The 22729-nt window shown below is 39.0% G+C and overlaps 2 protein-coding genes and 1 non-coding gene across 4 annotated transcripts; 2 read left to right on the top strand and 1 right to left on the bottom strand.

Annotated features, from left to right (window-relative positions):
- Positions 1-1637: 1637 nt before the first annotated feature.
- Positions 1638-1710, top strand: trnav-aac. The gene has a single exon. It is a non-coding gene; the product is annotated as a tRNA-Val (tRNA).
- A 676-nt stretch (positions 1711-2386) lies between these two features.
- On the bottom strand, positions 2387-7904 carry LOC119895703 (15-hydroxyprostaglandin dehydrogenase [NAD(+)]-like). The gene is made up of 7 exons (XM_038708978.1): positions 7676-7904; positions 7439-7562; positions 5740-5846; positions 5436-5532; positions 4622-4698; positions 4281-4438; positions 2387-4085 (listed from the first exon to the last, which is right to left on the bottom strand). The coding sequence occupies exons 1-7, from the start codon at positions 7766-7768 to the stop codon at positions 3965-3967; spliced, it is 777 nt and encodes a 258-aa protein (XP_038564906.1). The 5' UTR covers positions 7769-7904; the 3' UTR covers positions 2387-3964.
- Positions 7905-10368: 2464 nt separating this feature from the next.
- Positions 10369-19609, top strand: znf346 (zinc finger protein 346). 2 transcript variants are annotated; one of them, XM_038708977.1, is made up of 7 exons: positions 10369-10486; positions 13738-13841; positions 14850-14945; positions 15525-15672; positions 15882-16109; positions 16294-16393; positions 16779-19609. In XM_038708977.1, the coding sequence occupies exons 1-7, from the start codon at positions 10393-10395 to the stop codon at positions 17002-17004; spliced, it is 996 nt and encodes a 331-aa protein (XP_038564905.1). In that variant the 5' UTR covers positions 10369-10392; the 3' UTR covers positions 17005-19609. The 2 variants fall into 2 exon arrangements, with proteins under 2 accessions (XP_038564905.1, XP_038564903.1); XM_038708975.1 differs by having other exon boundaries at positions 15879-16109.
- Positions 19610-22729: the final 3120 nt, after the last annotated feature.

Here is a 22729-nt window from a genome sequence, read left to right as displayed (position 1 = left end):
ATACAGGTAAGTACTCTAACCCATATCTAAGCCATGATTAACTGCCAAACATACTGTTAACTTGATGTAAAATAGAAAAGTATAAACTCTTGAACTCTTTGTTTTGTATCTCACTGTTCTTGTAAACCTTTTTAAATTAAATGCAACTATTAATGAAACAGATTTTCATTATTAAATGTTATTGTATGGACTCTGTTTTACCGTCTTCTTTTAAATATACACATTTATTATAAAACTGTTGGCTCTTTGCTTGTAATTTAACTTTAACGCTGAACGTATACACAATAAACATACACAGATACCTACAAGATTGTACACACAGTATAGGCTGGGCTATGTTGACTTTGCAAACTTTACCTTTGCACTGTTTTGTAGGAGTATTTCCTTTATTGCTTTTCCTATCCCCACGCTGCTCCGGTCACTACTGCGCTTTTACCATTTAATGTAATTTTAGAAGAGAGGAGGAAATTAAAAAAATGTTGAATCGAGAAATGTTAGCGGGCTTTTATACGGACGGACACGGAAGAACACACCAAAGTGCTTTATGTTAAACATCAACCAAAGAATATAGTTTCAGTGGCTCTCCATTTTACATGTTTCTTAACAAGGAAACCAAACTTATTCTTTCTGTGGAGGAAAAGATGACAATAGCGGAAGTTTAGAAAAATTTAAAGAAATCAAGTGGGATACACATTTAATCTAGTGTGTTTTGCATTTTTGAACACTATGGAGCAATATTTTTGCAAGTGGGAACCTGTTTTCTTTCTATATTCAAGAATGCAGAGGATGAGGGACATTTTTAAAACACATCTATATGTAGTCAGATTACTTTTGTTTCAACATAATTTCATATCTTAATATGTTAATAAAAATATAGTCTGCATTAGTGATCTGCTGCTTTCCAATGATGGATGTATAAATGAAGGCACACACTTTTCCCTGTAAATGTTTCTTTCCCTTAAATTATTTTACTTTTACATTTACCCATGCTAGAAGATCATGCAGTGGCCTTAAGTTATTGCTTACACTTTAATGCACCAGCAATAATAACCCAATAAAGTAATGTAATATTCTACAAGGGGTTATTCTGCGAAATTAATAGTTGAATGATAACTTGATTACTTTCATTGTATGCTACATTTACTTCAACTCCACTGCAATTGAGATTACAAGCAGCATTGGCAGTACTGAGAAGTCTGTCACCAGTGTGTTTGTGGTAAATCAAAATAGACATTAAGGGGCAGTTTCCCAGACAGAGATTGAGCCTAGTCCTCATTTATTTTAGACTCTGTCCGGGAATCCGCCCCTAATAGTACAGAACCATAGACTGTATAAAAGAAGAACCTCACTCACACTCAACAGAGAACTGTGTGGCTTGAAAAATCTCCATTACAATAGACTAATGGGTCCGGAGTCCCACTCGCTTCAACAAAGTAGGCTATTAAATCTTTTTGAAAGCTGTCATTGTTTCTAACAACGGAGCTTCTCAGGCCAAAATAGAGCTACTTTTTCTTGTTTTTGTTGGAGATACATGACAACTTGACAACAACGTCATGTATTATTGTATAATATAGGCTATATAATATTATAATATAAAATATTATCATAATCTGTGGTTTTTTTATAGTGCGTGTATAGTTTCCGTAGTGTAGTGGTTATCACGTTCGCCTAACACGCGAAAGGTCCCCGGTTCGAGACCGGGCGGAAACACTTATTTAGTTGAGGAAACCTGACTGATAATAGGAAAGAGGCATATAAGTGTTACTGTGGCTATGGTCGTAGCTGTTTATGATTTGATAAGATTAAGGCTGTGACACATGGTGTTAAGATTTCAATACGTAACCGTTTGGAAACTCCTTTGGTGTAACAGTCTTGGCCACAGGTAGTCTTAACGACTGTAACGACTGTCGTCACAGCAACAAGGAACACTAACGGTATCGATGACCCGGGATAACGATCCCACTGAGGTCCCCACTGAGGTTAAATAGCTGAGTTTCCCTGCCAGTCAGTCAGAACTGAAGAAGTCCTTTGGATAAGGGACGAAACGTCTTCCAGTAGCTTCAACCAAGTCCAGTTGCCCTTCATTTTAACCTTCGTTGGATAACTATGACCTGGATGACTGAGAATCTTCATAGACAATGATAAGTCAGTTGATCAATTAGTCATTCTGAAAATTTATCTGGCAACAAGACTGATAATCCATTAATAAGTCAAGACATTTTTTAAAGATTTTTTTTTAAAGATAAATAAATCATTAATAGAGAAAATAATCCGTGGGCCTCGTTAATGAAAATAATCAATCATTGCAGCAGTAATTCACTGACATGAAATTATGATTTCCTATTATAACTTCATAGAATATAGACTAGCTGTTATATTCAAGATGAAGATTCAAGAGACTAATAGTTTATATCTTTAGCAATAATAGATACAACTTTCATCAATCAAGCATCACTTTGTTCATATGCATGAGCAGTGTGTTGAACAAAAAGTTTGTGCTGCTGACGTTCTGATAAAATATATAACGTGAAATATACAAATACACCAAATAAATGTACAACGACATAATTTCAAAAGAGGTTGAAATTTTGTGTGATTCTGCAATATCAAGTAAGTGGTGAAATCAAAACACTGCTTGTACATTTTATGTCTTTACCACACCTTCCCACACAAAATAATCCTGTTCAGAACACACACAACAAACTGTGAATAATCATCAAATACTTTCCTCACACTGAAACAATAATTAAGGTAACTGTATACCTCAAACTAATCTAGAGGGCAGTTCTCGACCTGCGATTAAATGCCATGTGATCGGCTTAACTCCTGTAAACTCAACAAGACAAAATGTTCCTGAGTTTGGAAACTTCCTGTTAAACATCTGCGTCTGCATCTTCAAGCGTTTCCGGGCTTGATAAGATTAAGGCTGTGACACATGGTGTTAAGATTTCAATACGTAACCTTTTGGAAACTCCTTTGGTGTAACATTTACGTTACTGGCAAGACATCAGAATCAGAATCAGAATCAGAAGGAGTTTTATTGCCAAGTAGTGTTTTACACATATGAGGAATTTGCTGTGGTGATAAGGTGCTACACGTAGACAAACATACAGTCAACATGAATAAATGTTGAAATATATAAATATGGAATGAAAGAACAACATTGCAGATATAGCCTATAGGCTACATGTACATCAGTCATATCTGGCAAAGAAACCACGTTCACACATTGCTGGCAGGAGGGTCGGCTTTTCAACGCTGTTTTCGTTTGATAACAGTAAATCAGTGGTTAAGGCTACAGTTGCCGCCACAGTCGGAGTTCCTACTTCTGAACTCCTCCTGATTCATTCACCACGCGTCTCCCCGTCGGGGAATCGAACACCGGTCTCCCGCCTGGGATGCTTATCACTGTACTAACGAGGAGTAAACTATGGAAAGTAACCTATTGTCCATAGTCCGCATAAAGTGGCGCTGTTTCAGTTACTGTATTTCTTTTTTTTTTTTGTGAAGAGGGACAGGAAACATGGAAATATGTGAAAATAGAAATGCCCTGTGGCTTAGTAGAAACAGTGTGTTGATCTAATAGGAAATTGATTTCATTACTATTTTTTTAAGATTCATCTGATTCCTTTTTAGATTTGCTGCTTTTGTGTAGAGAACAGGTAGGCTAGCGTTGGAAGATGCTGTCAACTTCTACCAAAGCTATAAAACTGAGTTACCTGCTGCATATTATGTTGTTTAGCTGAATCTATATTAATGTACCATATTTTATAAAGCAAGTATATGTTTTGTATAATCTTTAATCTGAAAAGTAATAACTATGTCTGTAACAAATGTATTGAAGCAAAATGTACAATATTTCCCTCTTCATTGTAATGAAGTTACACACTGGTCCTTATTTTGCACTGAGAAACAATACAGGTTTGTTCTGTATGACGGTGTTGTGGTTTGTCATTGCCAAGAGCTACTGGATCAACGAGGGAAAAGTCATGTATTTCCTTCCTTGTGGTATCACCAGGACGGCCTCTCCATTCTTTGTCTCATCTGTCACCAGCTCGAGGAGGCAGTCTGCTACCTCAGACGCACTGCAATAAAAAACACCTCAGTGAATATGCATGTACACAGTATCATACGTGTGTGTCATGATAATGTACTTCAACATGATGTCAACAAAGGGTCTAAAAATGACAGTCAGCACCTAAGGTTAACCTGCTGCAGAACAAACAGAGATTTAAGATTTAATGGAGCATAGAGCAAAATGTTGTGAGCATTAGACTTACCTTAAAACCCTAAACTTTTCTATTAATTGTTGGGTTTCATCAGCCAGGTGGGAGTAGGGCCCCAGATTGGAAGGAATGGTAGAGAAGAGGTCAGTTTGAACAAAAACTGGGCAAAGGGCGTTGACCCGTATACCATAGCCTGATGCAGTAGAGGCAGCCTAGTAACAGACACACACATACACACAATTAAGCTTCAACTGTTCAGAGGCACAGGTAAACATATTATACAAGCACTAAAAGGAAAAAGCCATGTGTCTCTGTTTAAATAAAGTGCTTTTATTACACTAGTTACACTAGTTTCTTTATCTCTTTGGCTTTCATCATAATAAAACCTTCCTTACCGCCATGGCTCGAGTGAAGCCGATCACCCCGTGCTTGGTGGCTGTATAGACAGGACAGCTTAGTAGAGGGCCGAGACCTGTAGGATGTAGGTTTTACAAGTCAATATTAGGTTGCAACAATGTTGAGACCTGGTAGCATTTCCCATTTATGTGCTGTGATCTTACCATTGGTTCCTCTTAGATGTTGATTATTCATGTTATTGGTTGTGTGTAGTTTTTGTCAGTCTGACTTTTTTTGTACAATTCCTCAGGATTTATGTGCAAAAGCAGCTAATAACTGAGACACAAACATGGCCCGACTGATTCACAAGACTGGATAAATAGTATTGTGAATAATTTGCTAGTTTTGACTTTCTACAAACACGAGCACAGATGATTAAAATTATAACTAGAATTGCCTGTACGCCCTTCCAAATAATAATGTTTATTTATAAAACATGGTTGCATCCAGTGAGGCATTCTTGATTTTATCACAGTCTTCTGTAAATTTTGGATCAATATGTCTGATGATAGTGAGAGGAATCCAGTGGTGTTTCAGGTAGGTTTACAAAATCAGTGATTTTAATGTGTCAAGTTCAAGTACATTGATAACTATTCCAGCTAGGCTCTGGAGTGTGGGTGCCACGAGATGTGGGGGCCCTTCTTCAAATTTTCAAAGTTATGAGGTAATTGTCACATTTAGTGCATGGTGTGTAAGCTCCTTAGAATATGCAAAAAAAATGTCTCTGTGCCATTTTTCTTAATGTATTGAAATGATGCTGTTTTCTTATTATTTATAAAAACAAACACATCTGCAGTACATGGTGGGCTTTACCTGCCATGGATGCAGTGTTGACGATGATCCCTCCCCGACCTCCAGTCAACTTGTTCATGTGCTCCAGAGCCAGGTAAGTCCCCCTGATAACCCCCATCTACAACACAGAATGGTTAATAGACGTTTTTGGTGTTGACAGTAGAAATCTCTTTTTTGTTCATAAACACAGTGACGGCTGGTGCAGGTCGTCCTTTGAGTACTAAATGTTGTGAAATGAAACACATGAACTCCCTTGTGGGACCAAGTACAAGTAATGATCATTATCCCCACCAGAGGTGGTTTGTTACTCTTTTTCACTTCTTACAAGGTTTATGGAGACAGTTTTCTCCCACACAGTCTCATTCAAGATTCCAGCATTGTTGCACAGGATGTCTATTCCTCCGAAGGTTTCTGCGGTTTTCTGAAAGGCAGCTTGAGAGCAGAAAAAACAGTTGTGGTTGTGGTTAACAGTGGTTAACTTTTCATAATCAAGATTCCCTTATATAGCCTACTTAGACAGTTGCAGAACCTTTTCAGTGTGTCATCATTTACTGTAGAGCTGCAATGATAAGTCATCCAACGAAGGTTAAAATGAAGGGCAACTGGACTTGGTTGAAGCTACTGGAAGACGTTTCGTCCCTTATCCAAAGGACTTCTTCAGTTCTGACTGAAACTCAGCTATCTTCACCTGAGGCCAATAGGTTACGTTTGTTGAGTTTCCTGGGAAGTGATGAAAGGATAGCATTGTAAGTGGGGTCTACGCCACCACTTATCCCCCACTTACAATGCTGTCCTTTCATCACTTCCCAGGAAACTCAACAAACGTAACCTATTGGCCTCAGGTGAAGATACCAACGATGGTCGTTCAGTCTTGGCCACAGGTAGTCTTAACGACTGTAACGACTGTCGTCACAGCAACAAGGAACACTAACGAACCAGCGGTATCGATGACCCGGGATAACGACCCCACTGAGTTTCCCACTGAGGTTAAATAGCTGAGTTTCCCTGCCAGTCAGTCAGAACTGAAGAAGTCCTTTGGATAAGGGACGAAACGTCTTCCAGTAGCTTCAACCAAGTCCAGTTGCCCTTCATTTTAACCTTCGTTGGATAACTATGACCTGGATGACTGAGAATCTTCATAGACAATGATAAGTCAGTTGATCAATTAGTCATTCTGAAAATTTATCTGGCAACAAGACTGATAATCCATTAATAAGTCAAGACATTTTTTAAAGATTTTTTTTTTAAAGATAAATAAATCATTAATAGAGAAAATAATCCGTGGGCCTCGTTAATGAAATAATCATTCATTGCAGCAGTAATTCACTGACATGAAATTATGATTTCCTATTATAACTTCATAGAATATAGACTAGCTGTTATATTCAAGATGAAGATTCAAGAGACTAATAGTTTATATCTTTAGCAATAATAGATACAACTTTCATCAATCAAGCATCACTTTGTTCATATGCATGAGCAGTGTGTTGAACAAAAAGTTTGTGCTGCTGACGTTCTGATAAAATATATAACGTGAAATATACAAATACACCAAATAAATGTACAACGACATAATTTCAAAAGAGGTTGAAATTTTGTGTGATTCTGCAATATCAAGTAAGTGGTGAAATCAAAACACTGCTTGTACATTTTATGTCTTTACCACACCTTCCCACACAAAATAATCCTGTTCAGAACACACACAACAAACTGTGAATAATCATCAAATACTTTCCTCACACTGAAACAATAATTAAGGTAACTGTATACCTCAAACTAATCTAGAGGGCAGTTCTCGACCTGCGATTAAATGCCATGTGATCGGCTTAACTCCTGTAAACTCAACAAGACAAAATGTTCCTGAGTTTGGAAACTTCCTGTTAAACATCTGCTAACTGGAACCTTTGGTTGCAAAAAACAATCACAAACCACTCTGCGAACTCCTGGTGTGATTGATACGCTTCAAGCGTTTCCAGGCTCTTCAGCACCTCCCCTACTTGTTTACTTTATTTCTTGTGTGTTACCTTTCACCTGCTCCTCTGATTCAACATCACAGATGTGGAACAAAGTTCTCTCCCGTCCGTACACTTTCTCGAGGGCTTCCATTAAATTATTTCCTTCAGTTTCATTCACATCCAGGAGGGCTACCTGTACAGGTGAAGGACCATCACATATACACTTAGTTTCCTTGAAAAAAAAAAAAATATATATTTTTTTTACTTTGCTTTTCACTGTTTATCTGTACTTAGTTTCCACTTTACCTTGGCACCATTTTGCAGGAGTTTTTCCGCCATTGCTTTTCCTATTCCCTGGGCTGCTCCGGTCACTACTGCGATTTTACCATTTAATGCCATTGTAATTGTTCAGTCAGAAGAGAGGAGGCTCCTAGCTGTTGAGTCCCTGCAGGAGATGTAAGGCACAATGAAGAATGGAGAGAACTCACTGTGCTTTTAAACTGACACACCCAGGAGGGCATTCCCAGCGTGTCAAAGCGTGTTCTGTAAAGAGCCTGAGGCCATTCATTTATTGCCTAACCTAAAGAGGTGTGTCAAGCAGGGTACAGAGTACAGACTCTTTTAATGTTGTTCAGCAAAAAAACTTCTCAGGCTTTTATTTAAACACTACAGATGAAGTGATTATGTGACTAACTTTTGCTGCCAAGACTGAAGTCTATTTCAGCACCGCTATCAAAGTATTTATTGTTTTATATTTTTTGCCGCTATCAAAGCACCATAATCTGGCAGTGGACAATTAACGATAACATATTGTTTTACTGAATAATTAATTTTGCATATAGGCTACAGTTAGCGGTTTAGCAAAAAGTAAAGCTAACTATATATCCATCAAGAAGCTCTGTGTAAATCATCTCAGTACTGGATTCCCTGTTGGTCTTTGAGGCTGTGTTCGGTCCTGTTCACGCCATGTTCACTGGAAGTCTGCTGAACACCATCATTCCCTACTGAAACACCTTCATACAGTCCCTGGTAAACACTAACACTCCCCCTGTGCTCCGAGCTCCTAGTACAAGCAGAGCTCATTTGACCAGTGGTTGCACAGCTAACTGAGCTAATAACAGCAGCAAGTTAGCTTTTAACTACTTCAGCAACAAGTAAATCTGTCCATCAGGAAACTCTGTGAATCACAGAGTTGAGGCAGAGCAGCAGGGGGACATCAGGGAGAAAACTAGAATATATTTTCTCCATATTTCTTATATTTCTCCATCAAATATGTGAAAAAGGTGTTTTTGTACAGTATTCAATGGGGCACGGTCCCAGAAACACAGAAGCATTATATTAAGAAAATTTTTGCATTGGATGCTAAATTAATACAAGTGCAGAATGAGTCATCAACATTTTAAAATGGTTTTACAAATGACAACCTTTTAAATTAACCCTGGTCATGAGACTTGTCATAATGTTTGGTTGAGAAAGTCCTCATCGCTGTCAGCAGCTTTCTGAGCAGATTTCTGCATCTCATTAAGATGTTTTTGTTCACTGTCAGGAGATGCAGCATCAGCACACAGGGAGGAGCTGGATTGCAGCACAGCAGCCTCAGAAAGTGCCAGCTCTGCTGCTTGGAACCAAGCCACGAGACACAGCACTTTGAACGGTATTGTCTATAGTCCAGTTGTGCCTTGGGCTGCGTGCTGGCTGTATGTATTGCAGCACTCTGGCAGTGGGAGTCACCATGCCATCAAGACCTGTAAATGAAGAGAGGTATTTTGTGCCAAAATCAGAAGGCAACAAAGACAAACCGGATAAGTCTGTTCCCACAGCTTTAAAAATGTTGATTTCCCTTATCGCCTCTTTTCCAAACAACTTGAAAATTTCCTCTGAGCGCTCGTTGACCTCTCATAAAATATCTCCGTATTTATTTGCGTTGCCTTGGCCAGACTCTGTAGAAATGAGGGACATAGGTTGCAAAGGAGACCCTCCTCTTTTACTCCAAAGAAAACTGACCAGTCATTGTGTAAATGTGCATTAATTTCCATTGGATTGTATATTTCTGCCATGAATGCTACCAAAGGCCAAATAATCTTCATGGTACGCTACCGGGCAACGCTTCTGACCCTCCAGATTGAGGTCAACTGTGCCATCTGTTTCTGGTCTGTAGTGAACCTATTCAGACATGATTTAGTGTCTGGACGTCTTCTGTTCTGAATTTAGGGAAGACCTCATACCTGGGCATCTACATTAATTACTTTATCTGTTTTAAGGATTAAACTTGATAAGCAGAATATGGACTGGGAATGTGGAACACTGTAACAAATAGAATTGGCTGCAGTGTCTTCCAGGTTGAGTGTGAAAGAGTAAGAACAAGGCTTTCAAATGAGTGATAATTTTGTTTAGCTATAGCTGAAACTCTACCTCCTTGGTCAGTGTCTCGTGGAATGTGTTAATTTGACTGGGTGGAGAGGATTCATTTAGGCTAACATATTCTTCATGACACAGCCAGGTTCCAGTAAGGCTAAATCAATATTATAATCTGATATTAATGTATTTTCTATTACAGCTTTAGATGAGAGTGATTTGATGTTTAAGAGCCCACATTTAATTCTTTTTTTATTTGTACTTGGACATTTTTATCAGGTTTTTATGCACAGATCTTGTTCTGTTTACTTTTGAAGAGGACCTACTGGTTTAACAAACGACTAAAAACCCCTGTCACAGAACAGGTTACCGGTAACATAAAGGAAGACCTGATACAGAAACAAAGGCACAGCCGGTGCAGTCGAAAGCAACTTACTAAGTCCAAATGTAGATAGGTTATAAGCAGAAATCTATACATGGCCAAATTGTGTTGTAGTTAGAAAGACCTGCAAGATAAACTTGGGACTTAGGAGCAAATCAGCTTCCGAACTGTTGCAAAGATCGTCTATAAAGACTAAAACATCAATGTTGCAGGCACATGAACATACATTAGAGTGAGAGGTCTTCATGTTCACCCTTTCCCCCCTCTGGCTGCCTGTCACCTGCGCATGCGTATCAGGACTCCTCTGGTTGTAATAGAAATCATGGCCGTCGCGATGCAGACGGAGGATTTTCCTTTCTTACCTTCGGGGCCGGCTGAGGGTATGGCTTGTTTCTGTACTAAATGTATTAATTTATTTTAAGATAACACTGCGTCGGTGCACTCAGTCACGAGCAGGGTTAGTCGAGCTGAAAAGGCCAGTGTTGCCGTTAGCTTCCTGCTAGCTAACGTTAGCCGGCATTGCACTGTGTCGGAGCAGCTTTGCTAAACTAGCTGTAGCCGTTTCGGCTCCAAGGTCGACAAGAGCATGTCTGCATCCAGTGTTTCTGCAGAATGATAGTGAATCCATTTCTCTGCCCGTGAACAAGTGGAGATCGGGGGGTGGGAGGGCAACTTTGGTTCAGCAGACACGCATGTTTTTTTTAGGCCATATGCGTCTCGCACTTTGCTGACGTTATAATCCTTGTGGTGCGATTGAAACGTTACTTAATGTAATAGCAACACATACAAGACACGTTACTTTTACATGGACAGTATTATAACTTATCTGAAGTTTGTATGAGTTGTCCAAATGTCATTTCTGAGCAAATGTGGCTTCTATATGATATCTTTTATAGTGGTTCTAGTTACCTCTCGGTTGGGTTGTCAACTTTGTTTGAGTGGACTACCGTTGCCAAAGGGTTATAGCATAAATCCCCTGTTTACATACTTTTGACCCTTTTGTGTAACTTCCATTCTGCACCAAAACAAATGACAAAATATGCATTGTCAGCAGCAAGTACTGTGTCTGTGGCCTTAGAGATGAGATACTTATATCTTAATGTCTAATCTTAAGGCCACTCTATTTCTCAGAGTTTATCAGACTGTTGTTAGGTAGTTAAACAGAATGAATAGTGGATGGCACTACCTGCTAGCTTATCATAAACTCATATCTTATGAGAATCCCTCAGAAACAGCCCTAGTAAGTGAAAGGATCTAATAAAAGTGTGTTCCCCAAGTTGTTGTTAGATTACTGATATACCCTAACCCTGAGTGAGCCCCTTTCCTGCAGCACAGGAATAGGAGGCCTCTTAGCAAAGAAAACTCCCGCACACTGTCTAACTTGCCAAAAAATATATATAGACACTGTTTCAGTACTAGACCTTCATCAGGCAAATGGTGTTACATAGTGAGAAGCCATTCTTTTGTAGGAGGTGATTTGTTTGTCTACACCAATCACCTACTACACATACAATCACATCTTAAAATAAGGCAACCATTACAAAACATTCATTCATATTTCCATGGAATGAATGTAGATTTATGTATACTGAATGTACATCAAAACAATATCAGAAAGTGCACTCATGAACAGACATGCTCTCAAATCTTGCTGGTACCTACTATATCAATAGACAAATAGCCTAGAGGAAATAGCATAATAAACACAACAATAGATTGATAGATAAATAGACGGGGGGGGATAGGAGGCTTCTTATCATCACAATGAAATTAAACAGACACGTATTATGGACTTCATTTTATTGAGTACTATCAGCTGAAGCTTTTTAACATTACAAATGATAAAATGTCCCAACTGCTGTTAATTTGCTGATCCTGTGATGACCATGACTGCAGGAGCTGTCCAGGGTACTCAGTATATTTGAGTCATTCTTTCTGGCAGAGAGCAGGATTTCATACAAATTATTGTAAAAAGCTCACATGCTCACTCAACTCGGATTGTTAGGCAACTGTACTGTGAAGATAGATGGAGCAAGCCTTTTCTTTTAAGGCCATAATATTTTTAGTTCAGTTTTTCCAACAGAGCAGCAAAGATAACAATTCAAATTTCAAATCAAAGTGTTTATTGTCAGATGTTCAAGTTTCCATTGAAGTTTCCATTGAAGTTTCAATTGTGAATACATGTTCATCTTGGTAATAATTGGGCAATAGTATTTGCTTTCTTACAGGCTTGCAGGCAAGTCTACATACAGACATCTTTTGGTGAAACAAAGTCCCATACCACCGTCTTTAAGTCCAGACTGTGTGCGTTTATTTACAGTTTAGTTAGCTGGCCCAGACAGTCTCTCCTGTGCCAGGGTGCTTCTCAGATATGTTTGAATTGGTTTCAGTTTTGGCGGCACTTGTAATAGTCACAGGTAGAAAGAAATAGTTAATTAGCCTTGGTAATGTCAGGCACACTTGGTAAAATGGGCTCAATCCCAATCTCCACCCTAAACCCTAAGCCCTGAACCCTCACAGACTTAATTGACGTCACCTGGTAAGTGCTTAATTGCAAGAGGCTGCAAGGGACTGAAATGGTATAAAGGGACAGTACTGTGCCATATATCGCGTTACTTTGACTATGCCAAAACATTGTAAAGTTGTGTGTGTTTTGGACTTTGTATTTTTTACTTTCTTCATGGCCGAGGCCTTAAAGAGAGGACAATAGGTAATTTTCAAATAATCAATTTACCTGTCAACTTATTTTTTTTTTCTTGAGGTTGCTCCTTTCATGTTTGTTTACCATTTTCTTAAACGCCTGCTTCCCCTGGGAACCCCACATTTAACATCACAAAGCTATAATCTGTGGGTTATTCCCTCAGGAAAAGTCTGCAAAGACTTGTGCCCTGTGCGTAAAGGGCTCAGAAAGTCTGCGAGAGAGTCCTCGTGCACTTGAAAATTTGATAGTGGAACAGCCCTAAGCCCTCATGGACATACAGGGCACATGCCTCAAAGTCCCCAAGTCTGTGAGTGTGGAAAGAGGGATTCAGCTATGAGGTGGTGCTTTATGAATAAAGGCGAGTGAAGGGGTCTGTTGGGCTGTGAGAGTGTACTTTACAGGCCAGCTAGTGATGTTACATATTCCATGTCTGAAAGAGCTAAATTAAATAGTGCTCATCCGAACCAACCAAGTAAAAGACATAATGACTAAATCACGTCAAACCAAATCCAATCCCCTGAATTAATACCTGGCCTAATCATGTCTAATATGCCACCAGTTGGGCCTAAAACATGCATGGAGTTCACAGATTTTTGCATAGGTGTTTGCCAGCATACTTGCATGTACTGTAAACGTGCACAAAGGGGGTTGTCTTCCATTAACCAGGCTTGAATTACTCACAATGCAAAAGAAAGCTGTTTAAGAGCGACTTGTTTTCAAAGACTCTGTAAAATAAACCTAATACAGAGGATTTCAGGGCCACTGAATTTGGACGCTACTGAGCTGTCAGATTCCCATAACAAATTGAGTTGTTCAGCAGAAATGTAGTTTGAACCTTTGCCACATAGTTTTTCACGTTGTGTTATAATTACATTTTCCCAGAAGATGTAACCTGATTTGAAATCTCCTGATTCTCTCTTCCCCCTGCAGTAAATAAGATGATAAAGGAGCACGGCGACCTGTTTTCTGACTCCCAGTGTAAAGTCTGCAGTGCTGTCCTAATTTCCGAGTCTCAGAAGTTGACTCATTATCAGGTCAGTGAGCCCACAGTCTGCTGCTGCTGTTTCAGTGTAGCTAGAAGCAATGTATTTATTTATTTTTTTTAATGCACTTTACATCACGTTAATGGGTTTATATTACTTTGAGAGCTTTTCTACATTAGGCTGATTTGGTAGGTAGTATTTATGATTCACAATCTTTAAATCATATTTTATATACATACACTACTTTAATCTCAAGTTGTCTGACAACAGAAACAGAAAAATATGTAAATGAAAACAATATAGTTGTGAGTTTTGGCTGTTGAAAAACACAGAGAGCGTAAGGGGACAGAGCGGAGGATTAACCAGCTGAGACAGTAGCCACACTTTTAGCCACTCTGCTGACCAGATTTTGGCTGTGATGTATGTTTTTTGCTGTTTGAAAACAGGTTGATGAAGAAGAAATTAAACTTTTTCCTGTTGTTTAGGCATTTCAGTGTGGACTCCAGGTTCACTCCAGGTCCATGTGAAAACATTTTCAGCTGTGTACTTAGTTTCAGTACTAGGGCTGGGTATAATTTTTATTCTTTTTGTTATTGCTGATATGATACACATTTTTGGTGCTGGTACTAAAATTCTACTTTGTGTTGATACCTCACCTTATCAGTTTGGAAAATGTTGGCAACAAAGATAAAATTTGCATCACAAGTTAGAAGAGCCATCTGCCAAGTTGTAACCATAACAGAGTTGACGTTTAGAGTAGATATAGTCGTAAATTACTGGCAGATGTGTGATTTAAACTATTAATAGATTACTAAAATGGTCAGATTAAGTATGATGGTGTGTTTTTTTTGTTTGGGACAGAATACAAATGTATTGTCAACTTGCCAAAGTCATTCAAAAGCAACCTACCAGCCATCAAAATGCAGAAGCTGCTTTTTCCTGAGTAACCACTCAGAAATAAACTTTTCTTCTGTACATATGGAAATAAGTTTAATGCAATGGGTTGGTGTGTTGATTGTTGTTCGTGTTGTGATGAACAGTTTTTCCTTGTCTTTTCAGAGCAAGAAACATGCCAACAAAGTGCGGCGTTATCTTTCCTTCCAAAATGAAAAGGAACCAGCATTTAAAAAGTTGAAGTCGGCCTCATCTGACAGTGTGAGTAAAACGTGCTCAGTTTTAACAGTTAATGCAAGCCAACCCCAAACAACTTAAATCACCCAAACCAACAGTTTCTTTTTGTAATCCCAACTGAACTAATGCTCCAAGTCTCTATTCATTTGCCAACTATGAATTTAAAGTAATAGTACTTTTTGATCTTGAGCAAACTGAGTAGTTGGATCTTCCTGGATGTCTTCAATCTTTCTCCTGGAAGCCTGTGGATATTTAGACAATGAATGTGCCCACTCCTGCCATTTATATGAAGCCCACTCACCAGCCTGCATTAAGATCGAGCAAACTTAAACTTAAATGTCATAGCCTATCCAAAAATACATTGAGGCTGCGGTTACACCAGGTTTCACTACCCACACAGTCCAGTCAGATTGAACTCTGGAACCTTGCGTAAAAAATGTTTTGATTGCCTTAAACATCTAAAATGTTAGCGAAAAGCCAGTTTTAGGCTCTTAGTTTTAGTAAACCTATAGGAAAACAGATAACATACAGTTTATTTATTAAAGGAGAAATGATACCTCTTGTAGCCATAAATGATTTATGTTGCTGGGTGTGTGTTTGCAGGACTGTAACAATGGAGACACCGACCGGTTGAAGGAGTGTCATGTATGTAACATGGCCTTCTCCTCTCCTGTGGTGGCTGAGTCTCACTACAACGGCAAAGTTCACGCCAAGAACCTGAGGCTGAAAACTGTAGGTCCCCAGATCCCAGGTATGTAAGTTTTTTTGTTTGTTTGTTTTTTCGTTATTATTTCATTCATAACCTCCACATGTTAACCTAACACATTGCTTTTATCTTATTTCCTATGTGAATGTATTATTTACATGTTTTCCTTATGTATGTTTTATTACTAAGGCACAATAATATTTGTGTAATTGTTTTTATTCTTCCCTCTCTCCTCTTTTCCTCCCCTTCAGCAGCAGCCTCCCAAACACCACCAACAGCTCAGCTGAAGAAGAAACCTGCAGATGATTTGAGCAGTGTGCCGGTGACTGACGACAACAACAACCCGGACCGTTTCTGCTCCATCTGCCAGGCCTCCTTCAACAACCCGCTCATGGCCCAGCAGCACTATGTGGGCAAAAAGCATAGAAAACAGGTGACCAAGCTGAAACTGATGGAGACGTATGGTCCCTCCACAGCACCAGGTCAGAGCACAGAACCAGGAACTCAGTTTGAAACTCTGTTTGCAGAGCTGCCAATTTTAAGGCACTACTCCCTTCACCTCACTAATTATGCAATAATTCTCAAATCTTTCTCTTCCTTTTTGGGCAGATTCAGTCTTACAGGCTTAAAGAAAAATAACTTCTCTCCTTTTCTGTGTGTCTGCAGCTTCCACACTAAAGGGCTACCCGTGCACAGTCTGCAACATTGAACTAAACTCTGTGGAGCAGTACCAGTCTCATATCAGTGGTGCCAAACATAAGAACCAGTAAGCACACACATCTCCATTTAAAGTTTTCTTTAAATGGTAACTTTGGTATATTTCAACATATGTTCCCATGTTTTTGTGTTTGACTAATGGGGACAACATTTTTTAAAAATGGTCCAGTATTGAGTGAGCACACTGCAGTCGGGAGCAACGTGACAGGGCTGTTGTCCTTGCGGGCAATTGCGCCCGGTCAAAGTCCATCCACTGAAGCGCTTGTTTTTGTGTCTGATAACATTATGGAAAGGATCCCTAAAATAACTTTTTAACTTTCTGGTATGATAATCAGATTGAATTGTTAACAAAGCCAGCCAGCCAGTAGTGTTGAAAAACAAAGTGATCTGTCCCCAGAAAAACATAAAATAATCTAAATATTTTCTTATTTTAGAGTGAAGAAATCGGGCATGAACACTGCAGAGAACCAAGACGCAGCAGAAAATTCGTGCGAGGGCAACAACCAGTACACCAGTGGAGACAAACAATACAGTGCCGCCAATGAGCAGTACGCACCCGGGGACGACCAGTACGGCACCGCAGATGAGCAGTACACAGCCGTAGATAACCAGTATGCGCCTGAGGACACAGAGTACTGTGAGGAGTATCAGTTTACTTGAGGCTGGGCTAGTGGGAACTGCAGAGGCTTCAGGCAGGACTTGGAATGACACACAACAACCAGCCCCTTTAACACATTAACATCAGCCTCCATGGACCTTCATCTCCTGCAAGAGTCAGGAGGTTTTCCCCTGGAACAGAGTCATCCAAACCACAGGCTTGGACCCCTGAATAACCCAACGTTGGACTTTAGCATTTTGGGTTCCCAACTGAAACAGTTAAATATTGTGTGTTTTTTTATTTAGTTTCCTCCTCTTACGAAACGTGTGATAATGGGTTCAACAGTTGATATTTTTTATCCACAATCACAAGAAAGAATGTCTTCAAGTGTTCAACTGGCTTCTGCTTCTGTTACAAACGTGTACTGATTGAAAACCATCCCCCATATCACTGTACATTAGAGCTGGTGTGAAATGTGGCGATACTGATATGATCAGTACTTTACTTTAGGAATGTAAACATGTTTTTTTACAAAACCTTTTATTCATAGAGAAGCCAACATTTGCCAAAACAAAATGTTGTCTAAAAGGAGCAAAATTGTAATTTAAATTGGAAAATACTAAGTAAATAAAACAACAAATCCGACCAGTCATTCTATACCAGCTTTCTAAACGCAAGTACCACAAAAGTATTGAAGTGCGACACCCAGCCTTAGTGTACACACTAGGGATGTTCCAATAAAGTTTTTTCTTTAATTGGGAATCTGCAGATACCGACTTCGATACGATTTTTTATTTACTTAAATGTTGATCGGACTGAATCTGACACAATGAACAGCTGTAGAACACTACATTTGACACACCATATTTTTTATGAGCTGCTTGATCCAAAAACTGAAAGTTCAAAATGATTGTGTTTTTAAACTGAAAATATTGAAATGACTTCAGTAGAGTTTAACAGGACAATACTACTCCTGAAATTGATGTGATGCGATCAGCTAGGTCATTTTAATGAGAAAATGAATCACTCTGTTGGAGTTGTGAGCAGGCTGGGATAGAACAGCAGAATACAGGAAAGGATTTTGATTGATTGATTGGCCCAGATAACTAATTCTTAGGACCTGCTCGGGACATCTCTAGTATGTCAAACATCAAAGTGATAACAGGAGAAATTTTTTAAGTCCAGAAACTTTGTTTAAAGTTTGGTTTGATGCAGTCTATTAATATATTAAGATATAATAGGGTATTTTAATTGTTTAGCCCCTACTAACATGTAACTAATACTAACATTTAGTACCAGAGCCACATATAACCCCTGAAATTTCAAAGCAAAGCTGCTTTCCTGTTTACATTTCTTCGGTTCACCTGTACATGGCTGATTTGCAGCTTCTGTGAGTGTTATTTATTGAAACCTGTCCTCATCTTCTTTCTCACTCGCTCTCTGCAAGATGTGTCTAAATCTGGCGTTGAAGATGCCGACATTGGAAAAGAAGTGAAATCGAACCTCAGAACAGCCAGATCACTGTAGCCAGATGTGATAATGTCATTGCTGTCCAGACAGAGGCTTTCTGTCGCTACTGGATCTAGTTTGTAAAAACTGATATTATTAGTTGGATTTTATAAGAACTTGGTTTAAAGTTTTACTTTCATTTCTATTTATTTAAAGTCACAATATCTCCAGAAGGATTCTTTTGGGTATTTTTCATTGGAATGTTGTTCTTCTGTTTAAATCACTGAGTACCAGATAGTGAATTCACAACTTTTGTTAATGTTCTGGACGAAGCGGATATTGCTGTTCAGGTGGCCCAGGAATCTTTATTTCACCTGTGTTTTTTTAGTTACTTACTCTTGTTAGCAGTAACATCATAATACTGTTGACTGTGAGACATTTTATTTCCATAATGTCTGTAGGTTGCGTAACATGGACTAAGCTGGTTTACTACAGGACACTAAAAATAATATTGTGATAATGGAAATGTTTATCAGACGCTGGTAAAAGGATTCTGAATTCAGAGAGCCTAAATTAGATCATCTGCTACTTCAAAAAGTACCATAATATGTCAAAAATAAGCATTTTGTAGAAGTTGATGTCATTTTATAAAAACTGTTGTCTGGATAGTGTTAATTACAAAATGGAGAGATTAAATGGATTATGATGAAAAATAGGAATAATATCCTCATTTCAGATGCAGTGGATTTGTTACAGCTGCGAGTTGATGAAAGTATAAGCTTTTTTGTACTATTGAGTTATATCCCTGGTTTATTGAAGGGCGAAATATTTTTATTGTATTTTTTCCTGAGTTGTCTAAAATGGCGCTTTATAGGACTATAGAAGAGACTGATAGATGCTTGCTGAGCTCTGTAATTATTGTCAATAGGAGAGGTTACAATATTTACATCGCAGAGATTTTAAAGAGTGATGTCAAATTAGGAAGTGATGTCAATATTAACTTCTTTTGGTCCATTTTTGATGTAATTTATACAAAGAGGGCTCATACATATTGTATAGTAGATGGTGTATAAAAGACAGATGGCCTTTTTGTTTTCACCCTCATCGTTTATGTATTAGGTGTTTTGTGATTAAGATTTACTTTCAATATAAGTTATGTAAAACTGAGGGAAAAACTGCTGCAATTATGTGCATTAAGTAAAGATATCTTTTAAGAGAGTTGGTCTGTTCGTTTGTTTTTCCTTTAACACAACTGGTGGACCCTGGCTTGCTGCTTCATAAGTGTAAGTATGTTTTCCGGTTTAAAAAAAAAGAAGTCATAATGTAGGTCTCCCTTTTGCAGGCAAAACAGCCCTTACCTGGAGGCATGGACTCCACTGTGTATGTAGGAGAGGAGACGACCTCTGAGGTAATTCAGCTCCTGGTACAACTCTGTCAGGGCTCTGAAGTGGAGCAGACCCAGAACAACTGACAAAGTTACAGTGTGGCTGTGTTAAAACTGTAACTTAGCACAACATAACTGCGCTGTAATAACGTTATGCTTTATTAAATGTCACAAAATTATCAAAATAGATATTAGATATATGTCAGTCCAGTGACAAGACTATTGCTTGCGTGAAAATGAACGAATTACTCACTGAGACAACCCGTTCCTCCTGAGTCACATACAAGATTAGGTCAAATGAACGAAACTCTCTTTGAAGGACACAACACTAATTCGATTACATAGATGCGTATCACCTTTCTAAAATTGTAATTGGTTAAGAAGTGGGCCTAACAGGCAGAGCAGATCAGAGTTACAGGTCAGCCTGCTGCTTCCATTGTATGTTTTCATCTGGAGGTAACTTGGCAACAAGCTGCAGAAGACAGAAAAGTGTAATTTAATTAATCTACAGACTATCAGTAGCCTGGCTAGTTTATAATATGTTTGACACTCTGCTCCAAAGTTTTGTGTACTGTACTGTGTGTAAGAGCTATACCACACTGCAGATAACAACAGGTTAGCACCACCGCTAACAGCAAGCTAATGTCAAACGGACACTGTCCCACTGACAGCGCATGACCTAATAAGCACCTTTGGCTTCGAGGGAGACCATCTTGTCACTGTTTTCATTTTCATCTTTCTGAGAGGATCGCAAAATATGAGAACAATGGGAGTCACCTGGAAGACTCTGTGAAACTGTGCTTAACGTTCACTGGCGATCCAATGAACAGGATAACAAACAGGTGGAGGAAAACAGCTATGAGCTCAGTTACAGTCGGATCATAATGTTTGTTAAACTCCGAAGAAAATGTTAAACAGCACTGCAGGGCTGCAACCAGTCGGCAGACTCTGAAAAACTTGAGAGTCTTCCAGAATCTTGCCTAGACTACAAATCTCTGCGCCGCCTTTCTCCTCAAGTGACCCCTCAGCTGTGGTGCGTGTGACAGCATCTTTTATCATCTTGACACTGTGCTGCTGGACCTTGCATGGGCCAAATTGTTGTGCTGGATCAATTAATATTAGGCCATGGATTGCGGTATATACTGGCGTTGTTCTTTCCATTTTTATTGCAGGATCTCTGTGGAAAGTGGCTATAGAAAGGGTCTAGATCCCTAAAACCGTGTCTGTGCGCGTTGTTGTTGACTTCAGTGGTGTTGAGCTCACTGCTGTTTGCTTATGGCCCGGTAGGCTCATTTGTTCCGAGCTTGGTATCGGCTTAAATATTGCATTCTTAATTTAGGTTTGTGACAGTGGTACTGTAATTTGTGTAAATAACCTCTCTCCCTAACTCTCTCTCTCTCTCTGGGTGGAGCCATGCTGCTTGTTGACATGTTAAAAACAGTAGCAAGAGAGAGTATTGTAGTTTTACTGGCATCTATGTTTTGAAACCATTTATATAAATTAATATGGTTCATAAATAATTGCACAACTCTTTACAGACACATAAAAATATTTATGCTCCTTGATGTTTGTAATCTTGAGTAGGCTTGTTCCCAGTAAATCTTTTGTTCTTTACAATCAGTGCACTCCTACAAAAGATGTAGTTGTTTTTTAAGGAAAAGGTCAAGTAGTGTATTTGAAGAACAATTGCCTAACACATACAGATACATAGCTCATTAAAATAGGATTTTTATGGAACTAAAAATTTTAACTGGACTGGTTTTAGTCTATGGACATTAGACAATTAGTATCATTAGTATCATCAAGTAAAAAAACAAAGTATATCAGTCTGTGATTATTCATATTTTAATGTAGTTTTCAATTAGTCTATATACTGTATAATAGAATCCTGAAATTCAGTTATGGCTATTGGTTTTAGTGTGCCACCCCAGGTTTTTCAGTGGCCCCATCTGGCCACCCCTAGGAAAATGTTCTGGGGGCACTGCTACCTGTGCTGAAAGTCAGGTCCATAAAGAAATGATTTTCCCAGTTTGGTGTGGGTGAACTTTACTGCCCTGCACAGAGCCCTGACTTCAACCCCACTGACCACATACGGGATACACTGCAACGCCCACTGTGAACTCTGTGCTATCGCCCAACAAATGTCTTCATCCTCACTAACGGTCTCATGGCTGAATGGGAGCAAATCCCTGCAGCCAGATTCTACGTATTGTTGTAAAACCTTGGAATTGTGGAGGCTGTTAAAGCAGGCTTGATCATCATTTTGGAAAGAGATGTTAAACAGTCACATATGGGAAGAGTGTCTCAAAATCCTTTGATTACAAAGAGGGGGGAAAAAAACAAGAGGAAGAAACTCACATATTTATCCAACCACAAAAAGTCAAATCAAAGTGAGATCACACACTGAAAACAGTCAAACCAAACATAGCTAGAGCTCTGAAAGAAAATTGACTGAGCCTCACCAAACTCTGTGATATCATCGCTCAGTCCACATGGTGGTGCACTTACTCTTTGCTAGTGCTGGGTCAACAAGGATTTCTGGTCCCAGCTCATGACAAAGGCACTAGATCAGGGTTCTGGCTCAAGTGGAATTTTCTCCTTGTATGATGTGTCAACAATGAGCTTGGCACAGAGACAAACCAAACCACTTTCTTTTTTCAATTTGCATCATTATTCAATCTCCAGAATGGTGTTACTAAAAATCCATTGGCACTTTTACACTGCACTTTCCAGAGATGATTGGTCTATCAAACAACACGGGTGAGACTGTGACCTCTTCTTCCTCTGATTTTCTGTTGATGCATTGTGATTTTGCCGCTCTTTCCTTTGTCTGTTTAGCCAAGCGCTTTTCCCAATTTAGGGCTTCGTCTTCCATAACAAGCAGCCTACACCTGGGTGTGTCCGATGGGGTTCATAGCATTGCTTCTTCCCCTGTCTGTCTTTATCATTAAGAT

Source organism: Micropterus salmoides, unplaced genomic scaffold, assembly GCF_014851395.1.
Source record: "Micropterus salmoides isolate LMB-PRFRI ecotype aquatic unplaced genomic scaffold, ASM1485139v1 Ms_hic_scaffold_9, whole genome shotgun sequence".
Lineage (NCBI taxonomy): Eukaryota > Metazoa > Chordata > Actinopteri > Centrarchiformes > Centrarchidae > Micropterus > Micropterus salmoides.
The sequence above is the reverse complement of the archived record's forward strand: the minus strand, read 5'-3'. Positions and strand labels throughout refer to the sequence as shown.

Bases quoted from the DNA above. Each gene is read 5' to 3' on its own strand.
- LOC119895703 (XM_038708978.1), bottom strand. From the start codon at position 7,768: ATGGCATTAAATGGTAAAATCGCAGTAGTGACCGGAGCAGCCCAGGGA. The intron at 5,847-7,438 runs GTAACACACAAG...TCTGCTCTCAAG, and splicing joins ATCAGAGGAGCAGGTGAAAG to CTGCCTTTCAGAAAACCGCA. The intron at 5,533-5,739 runs GTAAGAAGTGAA...TCTGTGTTGTAG, and splicing joins AAACTGTCTCCATAAACCTT to ATGGGGGTTATCAGGGGGAC.
- znf346 (XM_038708975.1), top strand. From the start codon at position 10,393: ATGCGTATCAGGACTCCTCTGGTTGTAATAGAAATCATGGCCGTCGCG. The intron at 15,673-15,878 runs GTATGTAAGTTT...CCTCCCCTTCAG, and splicing joins TGTAGGTCCCCAGATCCCAG to CAGCAGCCTCCCAAACACCA. The intron at 16,394-16,778 runs GTAAGCACACAC...TTCTTATTTTAG, and splicing joins GGTGCCAAACATAAGAACCA to AGTGAAGAAATCGGGCATGA.